This window comes from Ostreococcus lucimarinus, chromosome 3, assembly GCF_000092065.1.
Source record: "Ostreococcus lucimarinus CCE9901 chromosome 3, complete sequence".
Taxonomy (NCBI): Eukaryota; Viridiplantae; Chlorophyta; class Mamiellophyceae; order Mamiellales; family Bathycoccaceae; genus Ostreococcus; species Ostreococcus sp. 'lucimarinus'.
This window is the reverse complement of record NC_009357.1, coordinates 798,132-821,235: the sequence shown is the minus strand read 5'-3', so window position 1 is coordinate 821,235 and position 23,104 is coordinate 798,132. Positions and strand designations below refer to the sequence as shown.

General features: G+C 62.0%; 14 protein-coding genes across 14 annotated transcripts; 7 read left to right on the top strand and 7 right to left on the bottom strand.

Annotated features, from left to right (window-relative positions):
• Positions 1-1,515: 1,515 nt before the first annotated feature.
• On the top strand, positions 1,516-2,781 carry OSTLU_30832 (predicted protein; the record flags this gene model as incomplete). Its single annotated transcript, XM_001417030.1, has 1 exon — positions 1,516-2,781. The coding sequence occupies one exon, from the start codon at positions 1,516-1,518 to the stop codon at positions 2,779-2,781; it is 1,266 nt and encodes a 421-aa protein (XP_001417067.1).
• A 97-nt stretch (positions 2,782-2,878) lies between these two features.
• On the bottom strand, positions 2,879-3,988 carry OSTLU_33865 (predicted protein; the record flags this gene model as incomplete). The annotated part of the gene is made up of 1 exon (XM_001416735.1): positions 2,879-3,988. The coding sequence occupies one exon, from the start codon at positions 3,986-3,988 to the stop codon at positions 2,879-2,881; it is 1,110 nt and encodes a 369-aa protein (XP_001416772.1).
• Positions 3,989-4,153: 165 nt separating this feature from the next.
• Positions 4,154-5,668, top strand: OSTLU_34304 (predicted protein; the record flags this gene model as incomplete). The annotated part of the gene is made up of 2 exons (XM_001417029.1): positions 4,154-5,314; positions 5,372-5,668. Coding segments are annotated over 2 exons (1,458 nt in total), but the record flags the coding sequence as incomplete, so codon positions are not given.
• A 742-nt stretch (positions 5,669-6,410) lies between these two features.
• Positions 6,411-7,858, bottom strand: OSTLU_30829 (predicted protein; the record flags this gene model as incomplete). The annotated part of the gene is made up of 2 exons (XM_001416734.1): positions 7,602-7,858; positions 6,411-7,513 (listed from the first exon to the last, which is right to left on the bottom strand). Exons 1-2 carry the CDS (start codon positions 7,798-7,800, stop codon positions 6,411-6,413), a joined length of 1,302 nt encoding a protein of 433 aa, XP_001416771.1. The 5' UTR covers positions 7,801-7,858.
• A 156-nt stretch (positions 7,859-8,014) lies between these two features.
• On the bottom strand, positions 8,015-8,938 carry OSTLU_86836 (predicted protein; the record flags this gene model as incomplete). The annotated part of the gene is made up of 1 exon (XM_001416733.1): positions 8,015-8,938. The coding sequence occupies one exon, from the start codon at positions 8,936-8,938 to the stop codon at positions 8,015-8,017; it is 924 nt and encodes a 307-aa protein (XP_001416770.1).
• Positions 8,939-8,988: 50 nt separating this feature from the next.
• OSTLU_14784 (predicted protein) lies at positions 8,989-10,125 on the top strand (the record flags this gene model as incomplete). The annotated part of the gene is made up of 1 exon (XM_001417028.1): positions 8,989-10,125. The coding sequence occupies one exon, from the start codon at positions 8,989-8,991 to the stop codon at positions 10,123-10,125; it is 1,137 nt and encodes a 378-aa protein (XP_001417065.1).
• A 296-nt stretch (positions 10,126-10,421) lies between these two features.
• Positions 10,422-11,627, top strand: OSTLU_33818 (predicted protein; the record flags this gene model as incomplete). Its single annotated transcript, XM_001417027.1, has 1 exon — positions 10,422-11,627. A coding segment is annotated over one exon (1,206 nt), but the record flags the coding sequence as incomplete, so codon positions are not given.
• A 42-nt stretch (positions 11,628-11,669) lies between these two features.
• OSTLU_14782 (predicted protein) lies at positions 11,670-14,433 on the bottom strand (the record flags this gene model as incomplete). Its single annotated transcript, XM_001416732.1, has 3 exons — positions 11,670-11,758; positions 13,401-13,503; positions 13,597-14,433. The coding sequence occupies 3 exons, from the start codon at positions 14,431-14,433 to the stop codon at positions 11,670-11,672; spliced, it is 1,029 nt and encodes a 342-aa protein (XP_001416769.1).
• Positions 14,434-14,666: 233 nt separating this feature from the next.
• OSTLU_14781 (predicted protein) lies at positions 14,667-15,603 on the top strand (the record flags this gene model as incomplete). The annotated part of the gene is made up of 2 exons (XM_001417026.1): positions 14,667-15,549; positions 15,578-15,603. 2 exons carry the CDS (start codon positions 14,667-14,669, stop codon positions 15,601-15,603), a joined length of 909 nt encoding a protein of 302 aa, XP_001417063.1.
• Positions 15,604-15,978: 375 nt separating this feature from the next.
• On the bottom strand, positions 15,979-17,523 carry SDG3515 (predicted protein; the record flags this gene model as incomplete). Its single annotated transcript, XM_001416731.1, has 1 exon — positions 15,979-17,523. The coding sequence occupies one exon, from the start codon at positions 17,521-17,523 to the stop codon at positions 15,979-15,981; it is 1,545 nt and encodes a 514-aa protein (XP_001416768.1).
• A 311-nt stretch (positions 17,524-17,834) lies between these two features.
• Positions 17,835-18,805, top strand: lhca6 (chlorophyll a/b binding, maybe photosystem I light harvesting complex; the record flags this gene model as incomplete). The annotated part of the gene is made up of 2 exons (XM_001417025.1): positions 17,835-18,018; positions 18,231-18,805. The coding sequence occupies 2 exons, from the start codon at positions 17,835-17,837 to the stop codon at positions 18,803-18,805; spliced, it is 759 nt and encodes a 252-aa protein (XP_001417062.1).
• Positions 18,806-19,188: 383 nt separating this feature from the next.
• OSTLU_30820 (predicted protein) lies at positions 19,189-19,545 on the bottom strand (the record flags this gene model as incomplete). The annotated part of the gene is made up of 1 exon (XM_001416730.1): positions 19,189-19,545. One exon carries the CDS (start codon positions 19,543-19,545, stop codon positions 19,189-19,191), a length of 357 nt encoding a protein of 118 aa, XP_001416767.1.
• Positions 19,546-19,599: 54 nt separating this feature from the next.
• OSTLU_30819 (predicted protein) lies at positions 19,600-19,776 on the bottom strand (the record flags this gene model as incomplete). Its single annotated transcript, XM_001416729.1, has 1 exon — positions 19,600-19,776. The coding sequence occupies one exon, from the start codon at positions 19,774-19,776 to the stop codon at positions 19,600-19,602; it is 177 nt and encodes a 58-aa protein (XP_001416766.1).
• A 142-nt stretch (positions 19,777-19,918) lies between these two features.
• OSTLU_14777 (P-ATPase family transporter: calcium ion) lies at positions 19,919-22,996 on the top strand (the record flags this gene model as incomplete). The annotated part of the gene is made up of 1 exon (XM_001417024.1): positions 19,919-22,996. One exon carries the CDS (start codon positions 19,919-19,921, stop codon positions 22,994-22,996), a length of 3,078 nt encoding a protein of 1,025 aa, XP_001417061.1.
• Positions 22,997-23,104: the final 108 nt, after the last annotated feature.

Here is a 23,104-nt window from a genome sequence, read left to right as displayed (position 1 = left end):
CGCCTCCGCGAAGCTCACCGTCTCCGTGACCATGGATTGCACCGTCGCGTCGTTCATCACTTCCGACACCACCGGTTCGATCACCTCGCTCACCGTTTCCCCGAAATCTTCCGCCGTTTCCACGACGGTGTCTATGACGTTCCCACCGCCGCCACCGCCGAGCAACTTTCGCGTCGCGCCCGTCGTCGAATCCCCCCTGACCGCGCCCAACACCATCGCGATGAGCGCCAGTGCGAGCGTTCGCGTCCATCGCGTCGCGCCCGCGGACGCCGTCTTCCCGCGCGTCATCTCTCGTCGTTCGTCGCGCCTTCCCTCGCGTCGCTCGCGCCGCGCGCGTCGTCGAGTGGACGCGACGCACGGACAAAGCGCGGTCGACACACGCGCGCGCGATGGCGACGCGCGACGACGACGCGCCGCTGCCGACGCTGTACGCGCGCGCGAGCGCGCCGACCGCGAGCGTCGACGACTGCGCGCGCCTGCGACGCGCCGTCGCGCGATCGAGCGTCGCGGGCGCGACGGAGACGCTCGACGCGTGGCCGACGGCGGACGTCAAGTACGCGCTCGCGAGCCGACGCGAGGCGGACGCGCTGCGACGCGCGGGCGCGATCGCGGAGGCCGTGGACGCGCACGAGAGGTTTCTGGCGCTGACGCGCGCGATCGAGGCGATGCCGCGAGCGGAGGTGGAGGCGTACGAGAGGGAGGCGAACGCGGACGGGCGAGACGAGGCGACGACGCGCGCGGGGACGCGCGGAGGCGACGGGACGACGGGAAGAAACGACGCGAGGGAAGAGAAAGTGCGACGGTACAGGGCGAAACGAACGGTGGAGACGCGGTTGGAGACGATTCGAGCGACGCTGGCGCGAAGGGACGGTGGAGATGGGGATGAGGATGAAGAGGACGAGGACGGGGACGCGCTCGAGCGCGAGTTTTGGACGCTGACGTTGGAGCGCGCGGTGTATGAATCTCTGGATGAGCTCCCGACGCTGCGAGTGGAGAGCGAGATGTTGGCGCGACGGTCTGAGCTGGAGGACGCGCGCGAGCGCGAACGCGAGCGCATGGCGAACGAAGACGAGCGCGTCGGGCGGCGCGCGCCGGAGATTTATACAATCGAACGCGACGCCGCCGCGATGTCGCTCGCCGCGGACGTCGTCCGAGTCGACCCGCGCGCGCGCATGCGCTCGGAGGTGTTTCGTCCATCGCACATCTTACCGACGATGACGATCGAGCAGGCGGGAGAGATCGAACGCGCGGAGATGCTCGAGCGCCGGGCGCGGGAAGTCGAGCGCGCGCGTCTCGCCGAAATCGACCGCGCTTCGAAATCCGAAGACCAGCTCGAGGAAGAGGCGCTTCGAAAGGCGCGCGCGTGGGACGAGTTCAAGGATGATAACCCCTACGGCGGCGGTAACTCAAAACTTCGCCCGTGCGGATGACTTAGCGACTGTAAACTTTGTTCAAACTCTCCTCGCGTCGCGTCCCGAGCGGGACGCGCGCGCCACTCGCCGGCGCTCAGTCTCGATGCGCGCCGTCCATCACCGCGCGCCCGCCGTGATTCCGCGCGCCGAGGCCAACCGCGCGGTCAACGCGAGCGTCGCTCGCGACAAACCCGTCGTCGCGATCGCCGGAGGCGGCCTTTGGGGATGCGCGTGCGCGTATTTTTGTCAGCGCACCTCCCACTGCGACGTCGTCATCGTCGAGCGATCGCGCGTGGCGAGCGCGGCGAGCGGTAAGGGCGGAGGTTTCCTCGCCAGGGACTGGGGAGACGGCACGCCGACCGCGCCGCTGCATAAGCGCGCGTTTGAGCTGCACGAGACGCTCGCGGAGGAGTTGCTGCTGGAGACGTATCGAAAAATCCCGACGCTGAGCGTGCTGGGCGGATCGGCGCTGGACGGTGGACCGACTCCCCTCGTGTCGTGGCTCGACGGCGACATTCAAATGTGTCGAATGATGGACGAATTCGGCACGGCGCAGGTGACACCGAAGGAATTGTGCGAAAAATTGCACGACGCCGCCGTGCGACTCGGCGCCACGTGCGTCAAGGGCGAAGTCACTGGGGTGACGTTCGCGGATGATGGCGCGAAAGTGCGCGGATTGGTGTATAAAAATGAGGACGATGGAACGGTGGAAGAAATTGAAGCGGATCACGTCGTCGTGGCCATGGGTCCGTGGGCGACGCGCGCGAGCGAATGGTTTGGGATTAAAGTACCGATGACGGGCATTCGTTCGACGAGCGTGATGTACGAGGCGTCGGAGGCGGTGATGAGGGAACCGGCGGCGTTGTTTTGCGGTGAAGATGAAAATGGGTGCCACTTGGAGGTGTATCCTCGGAGCACCGGGGAGGTGTACATTTGCGGGATCGGGGGATCCCAATACATCGACGAGGAACGATTGTTGCCGGGCGGCGACTGCGATCGAAGCGAAAAGATCGTCGAGGATCCCAGTCGCGTCGCCGCAGCGATGCGCAGTTTCGGAGGCATGTCGCGCAGCATCGGCGGCGACGGCAAGGCGCCGTTGGTGACTCAGGCGTGCATGCGTCCCTGCGCCCCGGACGCGCTTCCGATTCTAGGCCCCGTGGACGGCATCGAAAACGCGTACATGGCGACCGCTGGAAACTGTTGGGGCATCCTTTGGTCGCCCGTCGCGGGAGAAATAATCGCCGATCTCATCACGAAAGGCAAGAGTTCGATCGACATCAAACCGTTCTCGCCGACGCGATTCATGCAACGCGGCGCGCGCGGGCGAGGCCGCAAGATGCGAAGCGAGGAGGTCGGCGAACAGTGGTGAGGCGTCGCGAAGAGAATGTGAAGTCGAATGAAGTCAAAAATGTAGCACATAAATTATACAGCTCTATCGGTGTGATGCGATGATGCGTTGAATGTGTTTAAGAACCGTCCGCCGACGGCGGCAATTCTAAGCAAAAGTTCCCGATGTGCCCTCCGCGAAAGTCGTTTAGCATTCGCGTCCCCGCGCGCTCGACGTCGCCGCCGCACGTCTTATCGGCGAAATACTGCACGAATTCCTCTCCAGTCATGTCGTCCACGCGTTCGTCTTTAAATCTTTTGATGATTCCCGGTCTGATTGATTTCCACGTCGGCAAACGTTTCAGCTCTTCGATCATCGCCGCCGCCATGGAACTCGCGATGTAACTCGCCTCGCCGATGTCGTTCGCCATCGCCAACCGCGACGCCGCGCGCTGATCGTGCATGCGCGCCGGCAGCACCCCCGGTGCGTCCAAAAGATCCAAATCCCCCCCGATGCGCACCCACCGCAAATCTCTCGTCACTCCCGGTCTCGGCGCGCTCGCGCACGCCGCCTTCCCCACCAGCCTATTTATCAACGCGCTCTTCCCCACGTTCGGGTACCCCACCACCGCCGCTCGCACCGGTCGCGGCAGCAACCCCTTCGCCGCTCTCTTCGCGTTTATCTCCTCGCTCATCTCCATCGCCATCTCTTTCACCCTTCGCGTCCCCTTCCCCGCTCGCGCGTCCGTCAGCACCACCCTCGTCTCTCCCTCCCTCTTCAGATGACTCACCCATCGCGCTCGCTCCCCGTCGCTCACCATGTCCGCTCGATTCAGCACCACGATTCGCATCTTATCTCCGCACCAGCTCGCGATCTCCGGGTGACTCGTCGCGAGCGGCAATCGCGCGTCTCGCACCTCCAGCACCGCGTCCACGCCCTTGAGCTGCGCCTTGAGCAGTCGCTCCGCGCGCGCGATGTGCCCCGGGTACCACTGCACCAGGCGCACGCTCCCAGCGCTCGCGATGCGACGCGCGTTCGCGTCCTCGGCGTCCTCGACGCGTCGCGTCGGCTCGCGCGCGCGCGCGCTCGCGTCGCGTCGCGTCGGCTCGCGCGCGCCGGCGGCGGCGGCGAATCGCGCGCGCGGATCGCGACGCGACGCGAGCGCGCGCGACGACGACGACGCGCGCGCTCGATCGGAGGGCGTCTTCGCGAGCGCGAGCGCGCGCGCGCGAGGGAACGCGACGCGCATCGCGCGCGCGCGTGTGCGGGACGAAGGATTCGACGACGCACGACGACGCGCGCCGCGAGACTTCGCGACGCCGCGCGCGTCGCGCGCGACGCGCGAGGCGAGGCGCGAGGCGCGGCGAGGCGCGATCGCGCGCGGCGCGACGCGCGCGCGCGCGATAGAGGCGCGATGGCGCGGTGGACGCGCGCGAGGGCGACGCGGGCGCGGGCGATTGGTTTGGCGATCGCGATCGTCGTCGCGGCGGCGCGGTGCGTCGCGCGCGGAGACGCGGCGCGCGATCTGAGCGATGGAAATCGCGGGCGCGACGCGCGAGCGCCGCGCGCGCACGCGCGAGCGCTGCGGGCGAGAGCGCCCGCGGGGGCGTCGACGGCGACGCACCGCGAACACCTGAGCACGGGGATATCGAAGGAACTGGTCGACCGCGTCGCCGTCGACGGGGCGGTGATCGTGACGTGGGCGAACATGCACTACTACGATTTCGCGCTGAATTTTTTGAGCCACCTGGACGCGCTGGAGGTGACGAATTACTTGATCGGGGCGATGGACGAGGAGCTGTACGCGGCGCTGCGGAAAATCGGCGTCAACACGTGGCTGATGGGGTCGAAATCGATCGACGCGGACGCGGTGAAGAAGGATTTTGGGTGGGGGTCGAAGAATTTTCATAAGATGGGACGGGATAAGATACGTTTGATTCATGATTTCACGAAGACTGGGGTGGACGTGTTGATTTCGGACATCGACGTCGCGTGGTTGAGAAATCCGATTCCATTCTTTCGACGATATCCCAAGGCGGACATCCTGGTGAGCACGGATAACTTGCAAAATAGAACGCATCAGGATGCGAGGCAAATATCGCACATGGTCGACGGTGAAGGGTTGGAGTCGACGCCGTGCGCGGGGACGGTAAACATCGGGATGATGTGGTTTCGGGCGACGGAGGCGAGTCAGCAACTCACGGGCGAATGGGTGCGTAATCTCGAGAAAGATGAAAAGATTTGGGATCAGGCGGAATTTAATACTTTGGTTCAGCGTGGTGGGTGCGGTACGCCGTCACCGGATGGGTCCGGCGTCGGCTCGGCGTACGAGGGTAAAGTACAAATGGGCACGCTTCCCGTGGCGTTGTTCAACAACGGGCACACGTACTTTACGCAACGCCTTCCGGAACTCATCAACGTGAACCCGTACGCTATGCACGCGACTTTCCAGTACGATGGTACCCCAGGTAAGCGGAATCGCATGCGAGAGGCGAATCAGTGGCTCGGAGATCGCGATGATCCGTCGTATTTCGATCAAAAGTTCCTCTCGTACACGCCTCGCGTGCTCTCCGACGTCGACTTGCAAGAGTTTGCACAACGCGGATACCCTTCGCCTGATGGCGCGTTCGAGACGTTGAAACAGGGTGAACACGTAGTTTTGGAGCACATGCGACTGGTGCAACACCAAATTGCGCAGCTTTACGAAGCCGTGGCGATCGCCAAAAATCTGGGGAGAGTGGTGATTTTGCCGCCATTCTTTTGCGGGTTGGATCGCGTTTGGTTTCCCCACGCCGGTCGCTTCCCGGGTTCCATGCTCGGCTTGCCATTCATTTGCCCTGGTGATCACGTTATGGGGATGGAGAGTTATGGCGGCGATTTCATGAAAGAGTACCGTGAGTACGCCTTCTTGGGTCATCCACACATGCCTGCAGGCGCAGTGTCCGCGGACAACGTGCGTCGCGTCGAAGTTCCGCCAACTGTCTCTTTCTCGAAGACGACACTCATTCCCGAAGAGTACGGTATGTGCTTCCATCGACGTGACCCAAAGACGGGCGCAATCGTCAGCCCTGCCGGTGATGCGTGTGTGCCGGCGAGAAATGAAGTGTTCCGCTCGGCGCCGAGCATCAAGTTGACGGCGGCGGCGGAGTCACTCGACGCGCTGGCGAAGTCGCTAGAGTCGGCGCGAGACGTAAAGTTTTTACACTTTGATACCATCATCGGCGCGACGACGTCCAAGCAAGCGGAAAATGCGAAACAGATCAGAATGGGCATCTGGTGCTGTCGAATTGGTCATCACGAGTACTACGGCGTCGAAAACGTCACACTCTTCGAAGAAGGCGTCGTCGACATGAAAGCGCTCGAGGCGTCGACGATGAACGGAGGTTTCGCCGAGAAGACGAACTCTAGCGGTATGAACGTTACTGTTGTTAGCGAGGACGATCCTTCTGGGAAAGATTTGGAAAATCCGGACGCGAAAGAAGAGATTAAAGAGGCTGACGACGCTTGGGAAATCGAGGGGCTCGGCGAGTATCGAAAGAGCATCGAGGCAGGCCTCTCGAAGTATTTCGATGGAGACGCGGCTAGTGTGAAAAAGGCGATGGCGTTCATAGAAGAATCGCACGCAGAGCTTAACCCTTAGTCACTGTATTGCTATTCAAATCACATTTCTATCATTTTAACGACAGTCGCAACCGCATCGACGTCTTCTTCATTTTCTTGTCATTCACCACGACTAAGCCTTCTTTGCGCCCATTCATGAGCTCAATCATAGGTTTATTCAAGTTTTCCGCGAATTCGGACTCGAGCACGCCGCGCAAGTACAGATTTTTCCCGCCGAAACTCACGCTCGGTTCGGCGAGAGAATCTGGATACGCGGCGACGATGGAAGCCATGAATTCTTCGAGTGTCGCGTTCGCGTTCAACGCGTGAGCGATCCCGGGTGAGCACACCACGCACGATGGATCGCGTTCGTACTCCACAGTGTGCGAGTACACACCATCCGTGCCCACGTACATCATGTAATTGTTCATTCCCTTGGCGCACATCGTCGCCATTTTCAACGTTTCGATGACGCACGCCGCGGCTATGATTGCGTTCGTGCTAGGAATCGCCGGAATGATGTTCTTCGTCACACCTTGCGTGTGAGCGTACGTTACGCCTGGAATACCAAATGTCTCGGCGCGTTTGAGCGCTTTCGTGTACACCCACGTCATGTGCTCGACGACATCCGCGTCAAACGTCTCCCCGTATCGCTCCGCCGGCCACTGAATTAATTTTGCGTATTCAATGCAGTGCGCTGCGTTCCTCGGCGTCTCTGCCAGCGTGCACAACGGAAACGTCGTTTGCGGAGGGAACAGCCACATTGTGCAATTGAAACACGGTGTCATTCCCGGAACGATGACGCGCGCGTGTCCCTTGAATCCCTCCGTACCGCCGTCCACGAGCGGTTTAATCGTCGCCGGATCCACGTTCCCATCCTCGTCGTAATCCAAGAACCCACAGCACACCGCGTTGATGTATGCCCGCGCTTCCAGAGAATCCAATCCCAGAGCGATGATATCAAACTGTTTATACCACCCATCCTCTTTCTCTTCTATTCGTCCGTGATGCGCGTTCACCGCGCACCCGCGCACGCGTTCCCGCACTCGTCTCGCCGCCGTCTCCGCCTTACTCTTCCCCACGTCCTCCGCGCGAAACAAAAACTGTCTATTTAAATTCGTCACGTCGATCGTGTCCATATCGATCACGTCCAGAGTCGTGAATCCGCTCAGCGCTGCGCGGCGTCGTCGCGTTCGTCTCGTCAGTCGCGCGTCCTTCATCACCACCAACGTCCGCGCGTCTCTCGCGCCGTCGTCACGCACCGAGCCCTTTCAACAGTTCACACCCGAGTCCTCCGGCGCCGACGACGAGCACGCGGACGTGCTCGCGGAGCACGCGCGCGACGTCTTCTCCCGGCTCAAAATCTGGACCGGTGAATCTCCCACGGCGAAGTAAAAGCGCGTCGATGGAGCGCCAGCGCGCGCGTTCGTCGACGCAGAAATCGACGTCGAGGCGAGACATCGCCTCGGCGGGAGGCTCGACGGCGGGGGCGTCGAGAGGAATTTTGGAACGTCGAGGGTGAGAGTGCGGCGTAACCGACGCGAACGCGTTCGGTCGTTCGTTCGTTCGTTCGTTCGTCAATCCGACGATAAAAATACAATCATTCGCTAACACATTCATTCATTCATTCACTACTATCGTACACGCGCCGCGCGTAGCGCGCGGTACGCGTGCGCTAGGCCACGGCGCGCGGGCGCGGCGCGGCGACGTCCCACGCGCCGTCTTCGCGCACGACGAAATCGACGCTCGACTCGGGCAAATGCGGCGCGTACACGACGTGTAACGTCCGCGCGACGCCCGCGTTTCCATCATCGCCGTCATCACCGCCCACGACGTACCCTTGACCGCGCGTCGCGCGTCTCGTGAGAAACAATCGCGCGTTGACGCAATTCGACCACATCAAACCGAGCGCCGGCACCACTCGTCGTCCGCTCGTCGTGAACTCCCCCATCGCCCGCGTCGCCACGGCGCCGTCACCGTGCGCTCCGGTTCCATTTTCTCTCACGCTATCCACCACGTGATTCGTCACGACGACCGCCACGTCGTGTTTCGTCGCGTACTCCTTCAACAGCATCGTCAACTTGTGCAGCGCGCCCGCCCGTTTCGCCGCGTACGTCCATCCTCCGTTCGTCGCGTCGTCTCGAAACGGCGCCGCGATCGAATCCACCACGATCATCCTCACCACCGCGTCTTCGCTCACCGGCGCTCTGAGGACCGCGCTGACCGCCGTCAGCGTCTCTCGCAGCGCGTCCGCGTCGCCCAGCGCCTTGACCACGTACACGCGCTCCAGCGCCGCCGTCGCCGCGTCTTCGTCCCCGTCGCACGCTTCCGCGACGAACCGCGCCGACGACGCGATCCGTCGCATCAGCGCCGTCGGCGCCGGCCCGTCGGTGTGCACGTACACCGCCGCGCCGCCGCGCGCGGTCGCGCGCACCGCGAGCTGCGCGCACAGCGTCGTCTTCGCGCTCGCGCTCTCGCCCGCGATCTCCGTCACGTGGCGCGCGCGCACGCCCCCGCGCAGCGCGTCGTCGATCCGCGGGCACATCGTGGAGACGCACGCGGCGCGCGCGTCCGCGGCCGCGGCGGCGGCGACGCGCATGCGCGCCGAGGCGTGCCGAGCGAGGCGCGCGCGGTGACACTCGACGACGCATGGCGCGCACGCCGGTGAACGTCATCACCGGCGCGCTCGGCGCGGGGAAGACGACGCACGTTCTGCGCGCGCTGGCGAGCGCGAAGCCGGCGAACGAGACGTGGGCGGTGGTGGTGAACGATTTCGGTGCGCTGGGCATCGACGGGGCGCTGCTCGATGACGCGGTGGGAACGCGCGAGCGCGACGCGGACGCGAGTGGGAGGACGATCGTTCGAGAGGTGTCGGGAGGGTGCGCGTGCTGCGCGACGGCGGCGCCGTTCGTGGTGGCGGTGACGCAGGTGCTGCGGCGGTATCGACCGGCGCGCGTGCTCGTGGAGCCGAGCGGGATGGGCGACGCGGGACGCGTGATCGACGCGCTGCGATCGGAACACCTGGAAGCGAGCGTGGACGTGCGAGCGACGATTTGTGTGGTCGATGTGCGGGTTTTCGGGGAAGACGAAGGGAAAGCGGCGGTGTTGCGGTCGGAATTGTTCAAGGCGCAGACGGAGTGCGCAGACGCGATGTGCGGGTCGTTCGCGGACGCCGCGAGCGAGGCAGAGGTGGAGGCGTTCTTGGCGTTCGGGCGTGGGTTTTGGCCGAAGAAGAGTGCTGTGTTTTTGGCGCGTGATCGCGCGAATGGGATGGATTTGGCGCTTCTCGATGGTCGATGCGGGTGGGAGCCGAGCGAGCTCCCGACCGAGGCGACGACGACGACGACGACGACGACGAGCTCGAGACCGTTCACTTTGGAGCCGCGCCTCACCGCCAACGCGCCGCCTTGGATGGTGAAGCAGGAAAGTGATCGATACGCCTCGTGTGGATACGCGTTTCACGTCGACGACGTCTTCGTGCGACCGAAGTTGAAGGCGTTTTTTGAAGAGTTTGTGTTGCGACGCGTCGACGTCGCGCGATTCAAGGGTGTCCTGCGTCTCGGTGCGGATTGGGTACGCCCAGACATCGTGGAGAGCATCCACAGAAGCGAAGGCACGAAGGTGCGAACGCGAACGATCACGTTCGCATCCGTCGCTTACCGTCGTGACAGTAGGTTCGAGCTTATTCGCGAGCGCGGCGTCGACGCAGACGCAGACGCCGAGGAGGCAGCATTTTGGGACGACATCCGCGATCGATTGGTCGAGTGCAGGAAGATTCCTCGTTGATATATTCCGTTTACCGCGCGCATCGTAGTGTGTCCTAGCACCAATAGCGTATGATGTAGCGAGCGTAGCCTAGTCACAACCGCGTCGCGTCGACGAAAAAGCGTCGCGACGGCGGCGAGTGTGAGCACAGCCTCAAACCTCGCCGCGCGCCTCGAACGCGACGCTCGAGCGCGTTTGAGTGCGTCCAAACACGAACGTGCGCCGCTTCGAGCGCGCGCACACGCTTCACAGACGCTAGAACGCGACGCGCACGTCGGATATCTCTGACGTGATTCGTGTGACGTCAGCGTGAGCGCATGTCGGCGTTAACGCTACCGCGAGGCGCGCACGCGCGCGCGACGTCAGCAATGCTCGCACACGTTACGTGTCCGATATGTCTCGAACCGTTCACGGACGCGCACTGCGTGGCGACGTGCGGACACACGTTTTGTCACGGGTGCGCGAGCGCGGCGCTCGACGCGGCGGCGGCGGCGCCCCGAGACGGCGGCGCGGACGCCGGGGTGAGCGCTCGGTGCCCGACATGCTCGTCGATGTTTACCAGCGCACAGTTAGTGCCAAATGCGGCGGTGAACGCGATGGTTGCGGCTATGAAGTCAGGGGCGAGCGAAGCGGCGGCGGCTTCGACGAGCGCCGAGGACGGCGAAGACGATTTGGAACGATTGACACCTTTGGTGAAGACTTTGAGCGAGAAACATCGAAGTTTGGTGCTGGAATCACGCGCAGTGTCGCGAGAGGTGTTGAAGGAGTTCTTAGTAGAGAGCCGAGCGAGGAAGCAGGCGAGCGCGGTGGCGCTCGAGCGAGAGTTGAGGTGTTTAGACGCCGACATCGACGCGGTGCGAAGGGAAATTGAGGCCTTGGGTGGCGGTGCACGAGTGTCGCACGAACGTAGTGATTTGCACGATAAAGAAGTGATCGCGCACGCGATGGAAGCGCTGGGTTTGACGCGGCCGGGTGAGTCGCAAATCGTCATCGACGAGTCGAAGCGACGCAGAGTGTTGAGGCAGTTTAGCGAATTGCAGAGCTGGTATTCCAAGAGAAGAAGCGCAGAACGAGACGATGTCACCAGCGATGGTGGTAAGTCGAGTGGTAGCGCGCTCAATGGTGGTCGAGGGTACGCCCCGGACTCGACGACTATGGAGGAGTTTTCGACGATTATTGACACGTTTAAACGATACTCGAACATTTCCATCGCGGCGGAGATTCGCGGCGAAGAAGACGCGTCAAACCCAGGCGCGCCCGTCAGCAGCATTGAGTTCGATTCGACGCAAGAGTACTTCGCTACCGCAGGTGTGTCCAAACGAATTCAGTTTTACAACCTCGAGCACGTGCTCGAGGGGTCACAGCAACCCGCGGATGAAATCAACACTCGGTCCAAGCTGACGTGCTTGTCTTACAACAAGTTTGTTAAGCATCACATAGCGGCGAGTGATTACGAAGGTGTCGTTTCGGTGTGGGATGTCGAGAAAAAGTGCAGCATCATAGATTTTGAGGAGCATGAAAAGCGAATCTGGACCGTTGACTACTGTCGCACGGATCCGCGACTTTTAGTGAGTGGCTCGGATGATTACTTGGTGAAGATTTGGAACACCGATCAACCGAACAGCGTGCACGAGATCGACATGAAAGCGAACGTCTGCTGTGCGCAGTATTCACCCGAGAACGCGCATTGCATCGCGGTCGGTTGCGTCGACCAAAAGGTGTATATTTTTGATTTGCGACGCTTGGCCGAGCCGGTGCAAATCCTCGACAGCCATCGCAAGGCGGTCAGTTACGTCAAGTACCTCAACGCCAACGAAATCGCGAGCGCATCGACGGATAACACCATCAACGTGTGGAACGTCAACACAGGCGAACTCACGTGCGCGCTCAAAGGACACGTCAACGAACGAAACTTTGTCGGCCTCACCGCCGTCGGCGACCACGTCGCGTGCGGGAGCGAAACGAACGAGGTATTCATTTACCGCAAGGATCTTTCGTCGCCCATCGCGTCCATCGGGTTCGCTCGGGACGCGAACGAACCTCGCGGTTTCATCAGCGCGTGCGCGTGGCGAAGCGATGAATCCGTGCTCGTCGCCGCGAACTCAAACGGCGTCGTCAAAGTCCTGCGCGTCTGAACGCCCCTTGTAAAAATCTTATTATTTGATTAGTACGTGGACCAGCCCGAACTGGCCTATTAATGAATTGACTCGAATCGATTTTAATACGTATTCATTTATATTCTTTCGCCATTCGCCGACGGCCGCACACGCCCCGGATCCGCGGTGGAGCACTTGAGTGATCGAGTAAGGTCCGCTCGTGTTTTACAACAGAGTTAGTAGCTATACAGCGATGGTACAACGATAAAAGGTGCGGAGTCAAAGAGTGTGGTCTTGATTCGATTCGCGTTCGGCGACTCGCGTTCGGCGACTCGCGTCTCACGCGTGCGCGTGCGTGTTTCGATACACCGTGAATTCCTCGTCGGCGATCTTAATCTTCGATCCCGCGCGAAGTTTCAATTTTCGTCCCTTGGGCGCCGCTTTCCCGTCGATCAGAGTTTTGCCTTTGAGCGATTGCACGACGAGCGCGCTCGAGTCGTCGAGCTCAAACTTCAACTGCTCGTTCTCAAACTCCAAGTCACCCTTATTTTGCGCCACGAGCGCGTTCACGTCGATCGGAACCGCCAGGCACGTCTTCGCCGCCGTCTGGAGCAGCGCGCCGTCGTCGTCGGACCGCGCGCTCGAACATCCCTCGCGATCGAGAATGTAGTTGACGGAGGCGCGAATCGTCAACTTTCGCGCGGTTTTACGCGGCGCCGAGACGCGCGCGCGGGCGAGAGCGGCGGTAGAGGACAGAGAGAACATCTTTTTCGTGGATTTGAGCGTTCGCGCGTTCGAACGTGCGTGAGACGCGCGCGTTTGTGACGAACTCGCGCGTGGATTATTGCAAAGCGTGTCGGCACGACCGTGCTGAGTCAGCCTCGAGTCGGCGCTCGAGACGAGACGCGAATCGAATCGACTACGCGCGTTCGGGGTCGTTCGGTCCTTCGCATTCGAACAGAGCGACGGCGCACAGAACATCGCGGACGAGAAGGTCCTCGTCGAGGCCACCCGAGGCGTTGGCGACGCAGTTGACGTCGACGACGACGCCGGCTCGGGCCTCGTCTTCGGTGGTGGACGACGTGAAGGATTGCACCGAACACGCGTCGTCGTTGGCGTTGGCGTTGGCGGCGTTGGCGTTGGCGGCCCGCGCCGCGCGACGGTCTTTGCGCTTGCTCATGAGGTGCTTGTCGTACAAACCGTCGTAATACTCGAGCAAACCTTCGGCGACGGCGGTGAAATCGCCGGCTTCGAGCTTTTCTCGAATGTCGCGCACGCGGTCGCCACCGAGCCGCTTGACGAGCTTATCGACGCTTTCACGCATTGTGGGCATCCATTCCGGATGAGAACGCAACTCTGACGTCGCGTAATCTTCCACTAAAGTGTGCAACCGCACCTCGCGCGGGGCGACCATGCGAAGCACCAGAGGAGCGTTTCGCATGCGCTCAAACAACAACGGATCCACCGAGCACCGCCCGACGTGCGGTCCCTCATCCTCGATGAACACCCATCTGCTCGCATCCAACGCGTGCCACTCGCAGGCGACTAAATTAGAGTAGTGCTCCGAAGTCGGCTGCGGCTCTCGCCCGACCCACCCGAACGCGCTCCCGGCGTGGTTCGCCAACCCCTCTAAATCGATAATCTGTTCCCCTTTCGCGCGCAGCGCCAACAGCGCGCGCGTCTTCCCCACCCCCGTGCGTCCACCGACGACGCACACCCTCGGCGCGGGCAATCCGCGCGTCGGTCCGCACCGCTCGAGCGCCCACCTCCGAAACGCCTTGTATCCGCCCTCGACCACGTGGACTCTCGCGCCGCGCAACCGTTCCTTCAACAACCACCCCACGCACGAGCTCCGCATCCCTCCTCGAAAGCACATCACGTACACATCAATCTCACCATCGTCTTCGCCGTCACCGTTCCCTCGCGTCGTCGCCACCGTCTCCACCGCTCGCTTCGCGCGCTCCACGATCGCCTCCAACCGCGGCGCCGCCGCCGCCATCCCCAGCACCAGCGCCTCGCCTCGTCCTCTCGTCTTGTACGCCGTCCCCACCGCCGCGCGTTCGTCGTCATCGAACAGCGGCGCGTTTATCGCGCGCGGCGCGCGTCCTCGCGCGTGCTCTCCCGGCGAGCGCACGTCGACGAGCGCCGCGCGCGCGCCCGCGTCGACGACCGCTTCGACGGCGGCGCGCGGCACCGCGCTCGGCGCCGTCGCGAGCGCGGCGAACCGCTCCATCGACGCCGCGTCGCGCGTGCGCGCGTCGAGGATGGCGTCGTACGCGTTTCGAGCGTCCGCGCGCGACATCGCGCGCGTCGTCGAGTCGCTTTTTGTAGCGCGCGCCGTTCCCGCGAAAACGATTGACGACGCGCGATCGCGAATCGCGCGCGCGATCGCGTCGGCACACGCGCGCGCGCGACGCGACGACGACTGAGACTCGCGACGCGCGAGGCGAAACGGCGACGGCGGCGATGGACGAGGACGACGCGTACGACTTCGACGAGCGCCGAAGCGTGCTTCTGGAATCGGACGCGACGGATGCGCTGATCGCGGGGAAACCGGGACGGGAGACGGAGGTGTTCGTGAAGGGAATCGCGGCGGAGGCGAGCGAGAAGGACGTGCACGCGGCGCTGCGGGAGTGCGGGGCGGAGAGCGGGGCGACGGGGTTCGAATTGGTGACGGATAGGACGACGGGGACGCATCGCGGGTACGCGTTCGCGAGGTACGACTCGAGGGAGAGCGCGGCGAACGCGGTGGCGGCGATCGCGAAGGCGGAGTGCGAGGTGAAGAAGATGAAGATTACGGCGAGCGTGAAACCGAGCAAGTATCGGGTGATGGTGACCGGGCTGCGAAAGGACGCGACGCGAGAGGAGATCGTGGAGGCGTTGCGCTCGCGAGGCGCGGGTTTGGAGTTTTTCGCGCTCTCGCGACCGCGATCGGCGAAGAAGAACGCCGAGAACGCGGTCGTTGAAAGTGGAGATCACAACGGCGGCCGGGGTTGGGCTTCGTTTTACAACGAGGCGTGCGCGGAACGCTTTATGAAGAACATGGCGGCGAACCGCGAAGAAAAGTTGCCCGTGGCGGACGACAAGGACAAGAGAGGTCTTGTGTGCGAATTTGTCGGACCAAGACCGCAGAAGAAAGAAATCGAAATCAAGACGTTGCACGTCACCGAGATGAACGAAGCGAACGCCACAGATCAGGGCTTGCGCGAGGCTTTCGAGCGTTACGGTACAATTCTCGGCACGCAGATTATGGAAAAAGATCGCACGAGAGGCTGGGTGTTTTACGATTCCGCCGAGAGCGTCGAAAAAGCTCTCGCGGAGTGCGAACCGGTTGAAGGCGCGGCCGAAGGTGACAAGGGTGGTGCCTTCATCTCCAGCGTCGACGGCTCCACCATCAAGGTGATGTCGTCGCGCAAATCGTACCGCTCGGACGCCGGCAATCGAGGTCGAGAGCCAAACTCGGGCCGCGGCGGTCCTTCTCGCGGCGGTGGTCGGGACGATTGGTCTAAATACAGAAGTGGCGACTCCAAGTACGGCGGCGGTCTCGCCCCGCGCGGCTCTTGGTCTGGCGCCAGACAAGTGAACGCAACGCCAGTCATCCTTCCCACCGGCCAAGTTGCCTACGCCATCGGCGGCGGCGGCGGCCGTGGACGAGACAACCGACGCAATGGCCGAGGTCGCGATAACAGACACCGTCCTTACTAAATAATTTGACGCGCTGCGCTACAAGCTACTTTGACTACACCTAGTTAATGTTGTGTTGATACATAATACCGATTTACGATGATTCATCCACCCTCTCCTCCTCGGTTTTTTTCTCGTACGACGCGAACACCGTCCCGTTCGCGCGCGTCATGCACGCGTCGAATTCATTCATGAAGATCTCTTCGCACGTCGACTTCACGAGCTCTTGATCTTCGTCTGGTAATTCCTTGAACAAGGCGTCCGCGGATGCGAGCAAGATTTGCTTTTCGCGCATGCGCAGCAACACGGCGAAGCGCTTTCGCTTTCCTGGAAGCGGCTCATCGTTCGATTCGTCATCGACACGTGCGACGTATTCGTTGTCTTCCGCGAGAGTCGTCGTATACGACTCTAAAAAGCTCGCCAAAGATTTGAGGAGTACGGCTTTCGTGCGCGCGTCGTTCTTGGCGCTCACCGAGGCGCCACTGACGGCGAGCGTCAACGACGTCGCGTCGCTCATTTCTGCCTCGTCCATAGTTATGACTCGCGTCGCCGCGAGCAAGTCGTAATCAATACTTCGCGGTTTCCATTCGAAGTTTCTCTTCTTCGGATCGAGACCGTGCAGACGTAAGAGCTCCTCTTTGGCGTCTCGAAGGGAGTCGTGATCGCTCACGCGCACCGTCGCCTCGACGCACTCGGCGGGATTCGTTTCCGGAATGAAACCGTATTGTAACAAAAAGTACTGCGACGGCTTGGTGTCGTAGTTGAACCTTAATTCCGTGTGCTCCCGAAACGCGCTCGCCGCGTACACCTTGACCGCGTTCGAGCGCGCGTCCCACTCCGGGCGCAACTTACCCCCTGGCGCGTGGTTCGCCATGTCCAACAACGGTACCAGCACGCGAATCGTCGGCGCCTCGGCGCTTTCGGTGGATAAATCGATCGCGCGCGACCAAATAATAAACCGCGCCCACGTAAACTTGTCAAACGTGTAATGCGCCGCGCGCTCGCCCCCGAAGACGTCTGGAAATTTTTCCCCAAGCGTCGGCACGTCGAGCGCGTCGTATTCCATCCTCCACTGCGCCTTGATCGCTCGCGTGAACACCACGACGTTCGATCCGCTCAGCTCGCTCAACTCGTCCTCGTTCCACCCCACCGTGCTGTCCACGTCTCTCGGCAGCAACCGCAACCACGGCCAATACGCGCTCTTCGATCCCGCATCGAACGCCTCCCGCAGCACGTGCGCCGCCAATATCGCGTCCCCGCTCGCCCCGCTCGCCCCGATCGCGCGCCACAGCCGCGCGTCCATCCTCGCGCTCGCCGCGCACAGGCACTTCTCCAGCGGCACCTCCGCCAGGAGCTCCCCCGCGCTCACGTTCCTCGTCGTCGCCACGCCTCGACCCGCGCCTCGCGCCTCCGCGACGATTCGAATCGATTCCGACACGCGCGCGGCCGTCGTCGCGTCTTCCTCTCGCGCCGCCGCGTCCCAGCGTCGCGTCGGCGTCCGCGCCCAGCGCTCGAGCGCGAGCGCTCGTCCTCGCGCGTCGGCTTTCGCGTCGCTCGCGCGCGCGCCGCGCGTCGCGAGAACGACGCACGCGAGAAAGAGCGCTCGTACGCGCGCGCGCGCGTCGCGCGCGCGCGGCATCGCGCCGCGCCGCGACGGCGTCGCGGTCCGCGGTCGCGATGCCGCGCGGCGTCTCAATCGTGGTGCGTCTCACACACGGACACTCAGCCGCGCGCGTATTCGAATCCCCCGTATTCGAGCGCGCGCGAAGGCGATCAAACGCGAACGCGGCCCATCCATCGCGACGGATCGCGCGCGCGGATTGGCGCGCGCCGCGCGCGGACGCGCGCGCGTCTTCACACGCCCGCGCCTCGCACGAGCCGCGCGCACCCGTCGACGACGACGGACCCGTGAACGCGTAAATTCTCGCGCGCGAACACCCGACGAACGCGATGTTCTCCCTCACGACGGCTCGACACGCCATCGCGAACCGCGCGACGATCGTCGACGCGCGATCGACGACGCGCGCGCCGCGCGCGCGCGTCGCCGCGCGCGCGGCGAACGCGGACCGCGAGCTGTGGTACCCGGGAGCGGTGGCGCCGAAATATCTCGATGGGACGATGGCCGGCGATTACGGTGCGCGACGCGAGCGACGCGCGAGGACGCGCGCGATGGCGGGCGATGGGAGATACGATACGGTCGGATACGGCTGGGATGGCGATTCGAAGGCGGCGGACGCGCGGGGCGGCGGCGCGGGGAGACGCGCCTACGCGAGCGGAAGAGGGCGGGACGCGGGACGAATGGAGGCGCGCGTGGATGTGTGACTGACGGATGCGGTGCGCGCGCAGGCTTTGACCCGTTGCGACTCGGGGCGAACCCGGAGACGCTGCCGTACTTGCAAGAGGCGGAGCTCATGAACGGGCGCTGGGCCATGGCGGCGACGGCGGGTATTTTGTTCACCGACGCGGTTGGTTTGCCGAAGTGGTGGGAAGCCGGTGCCGTGGATTACGGTATGGACTTCCAACAGCTCGTCGGGTTCCAAGTCGTGGCGATGAGCATTCTCGAGGCGGCGCGCACGCGCGGTTTCATGAAGTCGGGCGAATCCGGCGTGTTGAACGCGTTCCCGTTCGACCCGGCTGGACTCGATGCTCCGGACAAGCGCGTGAAGGAAGTGAAGAACGCGCGCCTCGCGATGGTTGCGTTCCTCGGTATGGTTTCCCAATACGCCGTCACCGGTCTCTCCCCGTTGGAGGGCTTGGAGGCGCACATGGCCAACCCGCAAGCCGTCAACTTGTTCACGAGCTCCGTCGGCGGCGAAGCCGTCGCCTTCATCGCCTTCTTGTCCACCGCCCCGACGTTCTTGCTCGCGCAAAAGACGCTCGGTGACGGCAGCGACGAGGAGTTCCGTCCGATCCCGTGGTAATCACTTACGGTTTAGCGTTGTAATTTTCGACGGCAAGGTCGTTATATAAAATTTGAGCGACGAACGCGCCGCGCGAGCGCCGTCGACGTCGCCCATCATCGCCCCGCGGTCGGTCTTCGACTCGCACGAGAGAACTACGTTAGTTTTATTCGCGCGAGAGAACTACGTTAGTTTTTATTACATGATGATGATATATTGATTCATCTTCCAGACGACGACGACGAGCGAAGCGCGTGGACGAACCGAAGAAGTCAAACGCGCGCGACTGGCCGATTTCTTCGACCGAGTTTTCCGCGCGCGTCGTCACCGTTCGTTTCATCCCGCGCGCCCATCGCATCGCTAACCACGACGAGCATCGCATCTCATCGTTCCATGCGATGACACTACTTCCCCTGAATCGCGCGAATCCCTTCGAATATCGTATCGACCCTCGGCAATTTCCCGCTCTGCAACTTTGAAGACACGAGCTCGCCGTCGTAAAACACCTCAAACGCCCCGGTGTTCAACACGTTCGCGCTCACGATGTTGAACACCCAAAAAGTCATGATGGCGGTTTGAAACTTATTCTCGCTCATCGACTTCAACCACGCCGGGACGACCGCGCTCTCGCCGAAGACGCGCGTCGCCGCCCGCTCGCCGAAAAACGTAGCCGTCCAGAGCGCGATTTGCACCCACGAGAACGCTCGACCGAGCGCCACCGCCGTCGCGCTCGGCGGCCAGTGCCCACCGGTCGTGGCCATCCCGAATTCATTTTCGATCGCGCGCGCGAGCTGGTTGAACCCGCCGCGGTAAGATCACGAGGTGCAAAACCCGACGACGACTTTCCCGGCGCCTCGGGACATCGCGCGAAACGTCTCGGACGGCGCCGTCTCCGTCGCCGTGGACGCGTACGCGCCGTAGATATCGCTCGCGACGATCGCCAGAACGATTCCGGACGCCGCGACGAGCGCGCGGGACGTCGAGGACGGCATCGCGGTCGTCGCGCGCGGCGAACACTGCGGTCGGGCGTCCCGAACGTTCGGCTGGACGGGACACCCGGCGACGCTTATCCGCGAACGACGACGCGCGCGCGTCGCTCGAGCGCGCGTCGCGCCGACCGCGCGTCGCGAAAGCATGCCTCACGCGCGCGATGTCAATCCCGAGAGCGCGGCGGCGGCGACGGCGTGGCGAAGACACGCGGAAGACGCGCATCGATTGAGCGCGACTGAAACCTTGGCGCGGTTGGGCGTCCTCGATCTCGCGCACGGGCTCGATCGCGCGGACGTGCAGCGACGGAGAGATGCGTGCGGGGCGAACGCGCTGCCGGCGCAGCGGGAGACGTCGTTCGCGTCGTTGGTGATTAAGCAATTCGACGACACGATGGTGAAGGTGCTGTTGCTCGCGGCGTTCGTGTCGTTGGCGCTCGCGCTGTGGGACGGTGAGGGTGGCTCGGAGGCGTTCCTGGAACCGGGAGTGATCGTGGCGATATTAATCGCGAACGCCGCGGTGGGAGTGGCGACGGAGAAGAACGCGGAGCGCGCGATTGAGGAATTGAAAAAGTACGAGGCGGACGTCGCCACGTGCACGCGCGACGGCGAGAAACGCAAGGTGAACGCGGAGGCGCTCGTGCCCGGAGACATCGTGGAGATTGCGACGGGAGAAAAGGTGCCCGCGGATTGCCGATTGGTTAAGATTCACTCCAACGTCCTGCGGTGCGATCAGGCGCTGTTGACGGGGGAGAGCGGAAGCGTGGCGAAGACGGAACGGGCGGTGGAACATCTCGGCGAGTGCGTGCTGCAAGACAAGACGTGCATGGTGTACAGTGGGACCACGGTGACCGTGGGTAAGGCTACGTGCGTGGTGGTCGGTACGGGTAGTAACACAGCCATGGGGAAGATTCAACACACGCTCGAGCAGACGGAGGAGGAATTGACGCCGCTGAAGAAGAAATTGGACGAATTCGGGAACTTGCTCGGGAAAATCATCGCGGTAATTTGTATTTTAGTGTGGGTGGTGAACATTGGACACTTTGCCGACAAGGCGCACGGAGGATTGCTGCGAGGTGCGGTTTATTACTTTAAGATTGCCGTCGCGCTTGCCGTGGCCGCGATTCCCGAAGGCTTACCCGCCGTCGTCACCACGTGTCTCGCCCTCGGCACGCGTCGCATGGCGAAAAAGAACGCTCTCGTGCGAACGCTTCCTAGCGTGGAGACCTTGGGGTGCACTTCGGTTATTTGTAGCGATAAAACGGGTACGCTGACGTGCAACGTCATGACTGTGATGCGCATGTGCGTCATCGAAAATTCGAGCACCGCAGAAGTTACCAACTACGGTATTCGCGGCGAGGCTTACGCACAGAATGGGGAAATTTTAGACTCTCGCGGCTTGGTCGTGCACGAACCAGCCGACGCCGCGGCGGTGGCTTATGTTGCCATGTGCTGTTCGATGTGCAACGATTCCACGCTGAATTTCGACAAGGAAAAGGGATCTTTTGAGAAGATTGGAGAAGCGACAGAGATTGCTCTTCGCGTGCTCACGGAAAAGATTGGACTACCTTCGGATTCCGGAATACTCGGGCGAGCTCAGAGCGACCAGGACATGCATAGCACACAATATTGGGATTCGGAATTTACAAAGCTCGCGACGGCGGAGTTTACGAGCGAACGCAAGCGCATGTCAACGCTATGCTCTCGAAATGATGAATCCATTCTATTCGTCAAAGGTGCACCGGAGAGTGTTCTGTCACTTTGCACGTCGGTTATGTCTAATCGCAACGGCCGAGCGGAAAGAATGACGGATCAAGTTCGCGAACAAGTGGCGGAGCAAATGCGAGGCTACGCCAATGACGCCCTACGCGTGTTGGCGCTCGCGATGCGCCCCATGGGTCGAGGCGTAACGACGTGCTCTGAGACGGACGAAAACAATCTCACATTCATTGGTCTTGTTGGAATGATTGATCCACCGCGCCCGGAGGTGCGTTATTCGTTACAAACGTGCAAAGACGCGGGTATTCGCGTCATCATGGTCACCGGCGACAACCAACAAACCGCAGAAGCCATCGCATCGCAGATTGGCTTGAGCAACTCGATCGATCCTTTGACGGGTGGTTCAACTCAAAATAGTTTCAAGGGAAAATCTTTCACCGGTGTGGAGTTTGAGGCGATGACGATCGAGCAGCGCGAAGAAGCGGCGCGGACGATGTGCGTCTTTTCTCGCGTCGAGCCCGCGCAAAAGAGCAAGCTCGTCGAGATTTTGAAGCGGCAGGACAACATCGTCGCGATGACGGGCGATGGTGTGAATGATGCTCCGGCACTCAAATGCGCGGACATCGGGATTGCCATGGGAAGCGGTACCGCGGTTGCCAAAGGCGCCGCCGATATGGTGCTCGCAGACGATAACTTTAGCACCATCGTCGAAGCCGTCGCGGAGGGTCGCGCAATCTACAACAATACGAAGCAATTTATTCGCTACATGGTGAGCTCAAATATCGGCGAAGTGGTGTGTATTTTTATCGCCGCCGCCCTTGGGTTCCCGGAGACGCTCGTTCCGGTGCAACTTTTGTGGGTTAATCTCGTCACCGACGGATTACCCGCCACCGCGCTTGGTTTCAACCGCGCGGATGGTGACATCATGCGTCAACGACCTCGGAGTCCGCGTGAGCAGATCGTTGATCGATGGTTACTGATTCGGTACCTCATTATCGGCGTTTACGTCGGCATAGCGACCGTTGGGTCGTTCGGATGGTGGTTTATGTCGTACCCCGGCGGCCCGCAAATGACGTGGGCAGAGCTCACGAGCGCCTCGCGATGCATCGGAGACGCGTGTGAATCCTTCAAAGATCGTCGACCGAGCACGATGGCGATGTCGACCCTAGTATTGATCGAAATGTTCAACGCGTTGAACTCACTGAGCGAGAACAAATCGTTATTCTCCCACCCGCCGACGACGAATGTCTGGTTGCTCGTCTCCATCGTCATCAGCATGTGGCTCCATTTCATCATCATGTACGTCCCATCCTTCGCGAAGACGTTCACCATCACCGCGCTCAACTACGAAGAGTGGCGCGCGGTGTTTTGGTTCTCCATTCCCGTCATCTTCATCGACGAGGTTTTGAAATACGTCACGCGCGCGCACCGCGCCTCCATCAACCTATGGCTCAAGCGCGGTCGAGGCGACATCCTCCCGCGTTCTCGCGCCGCCAAAGGATTTTGAATCCCGAATGATTTTGAATCTCAGCGATCGTTCATAATAGTCAGATTCATTCCACGCGCATCCCGCGTCGAATCGCGCGTTCCCTCGTCGTCTCGTCCTCCGTCTCCC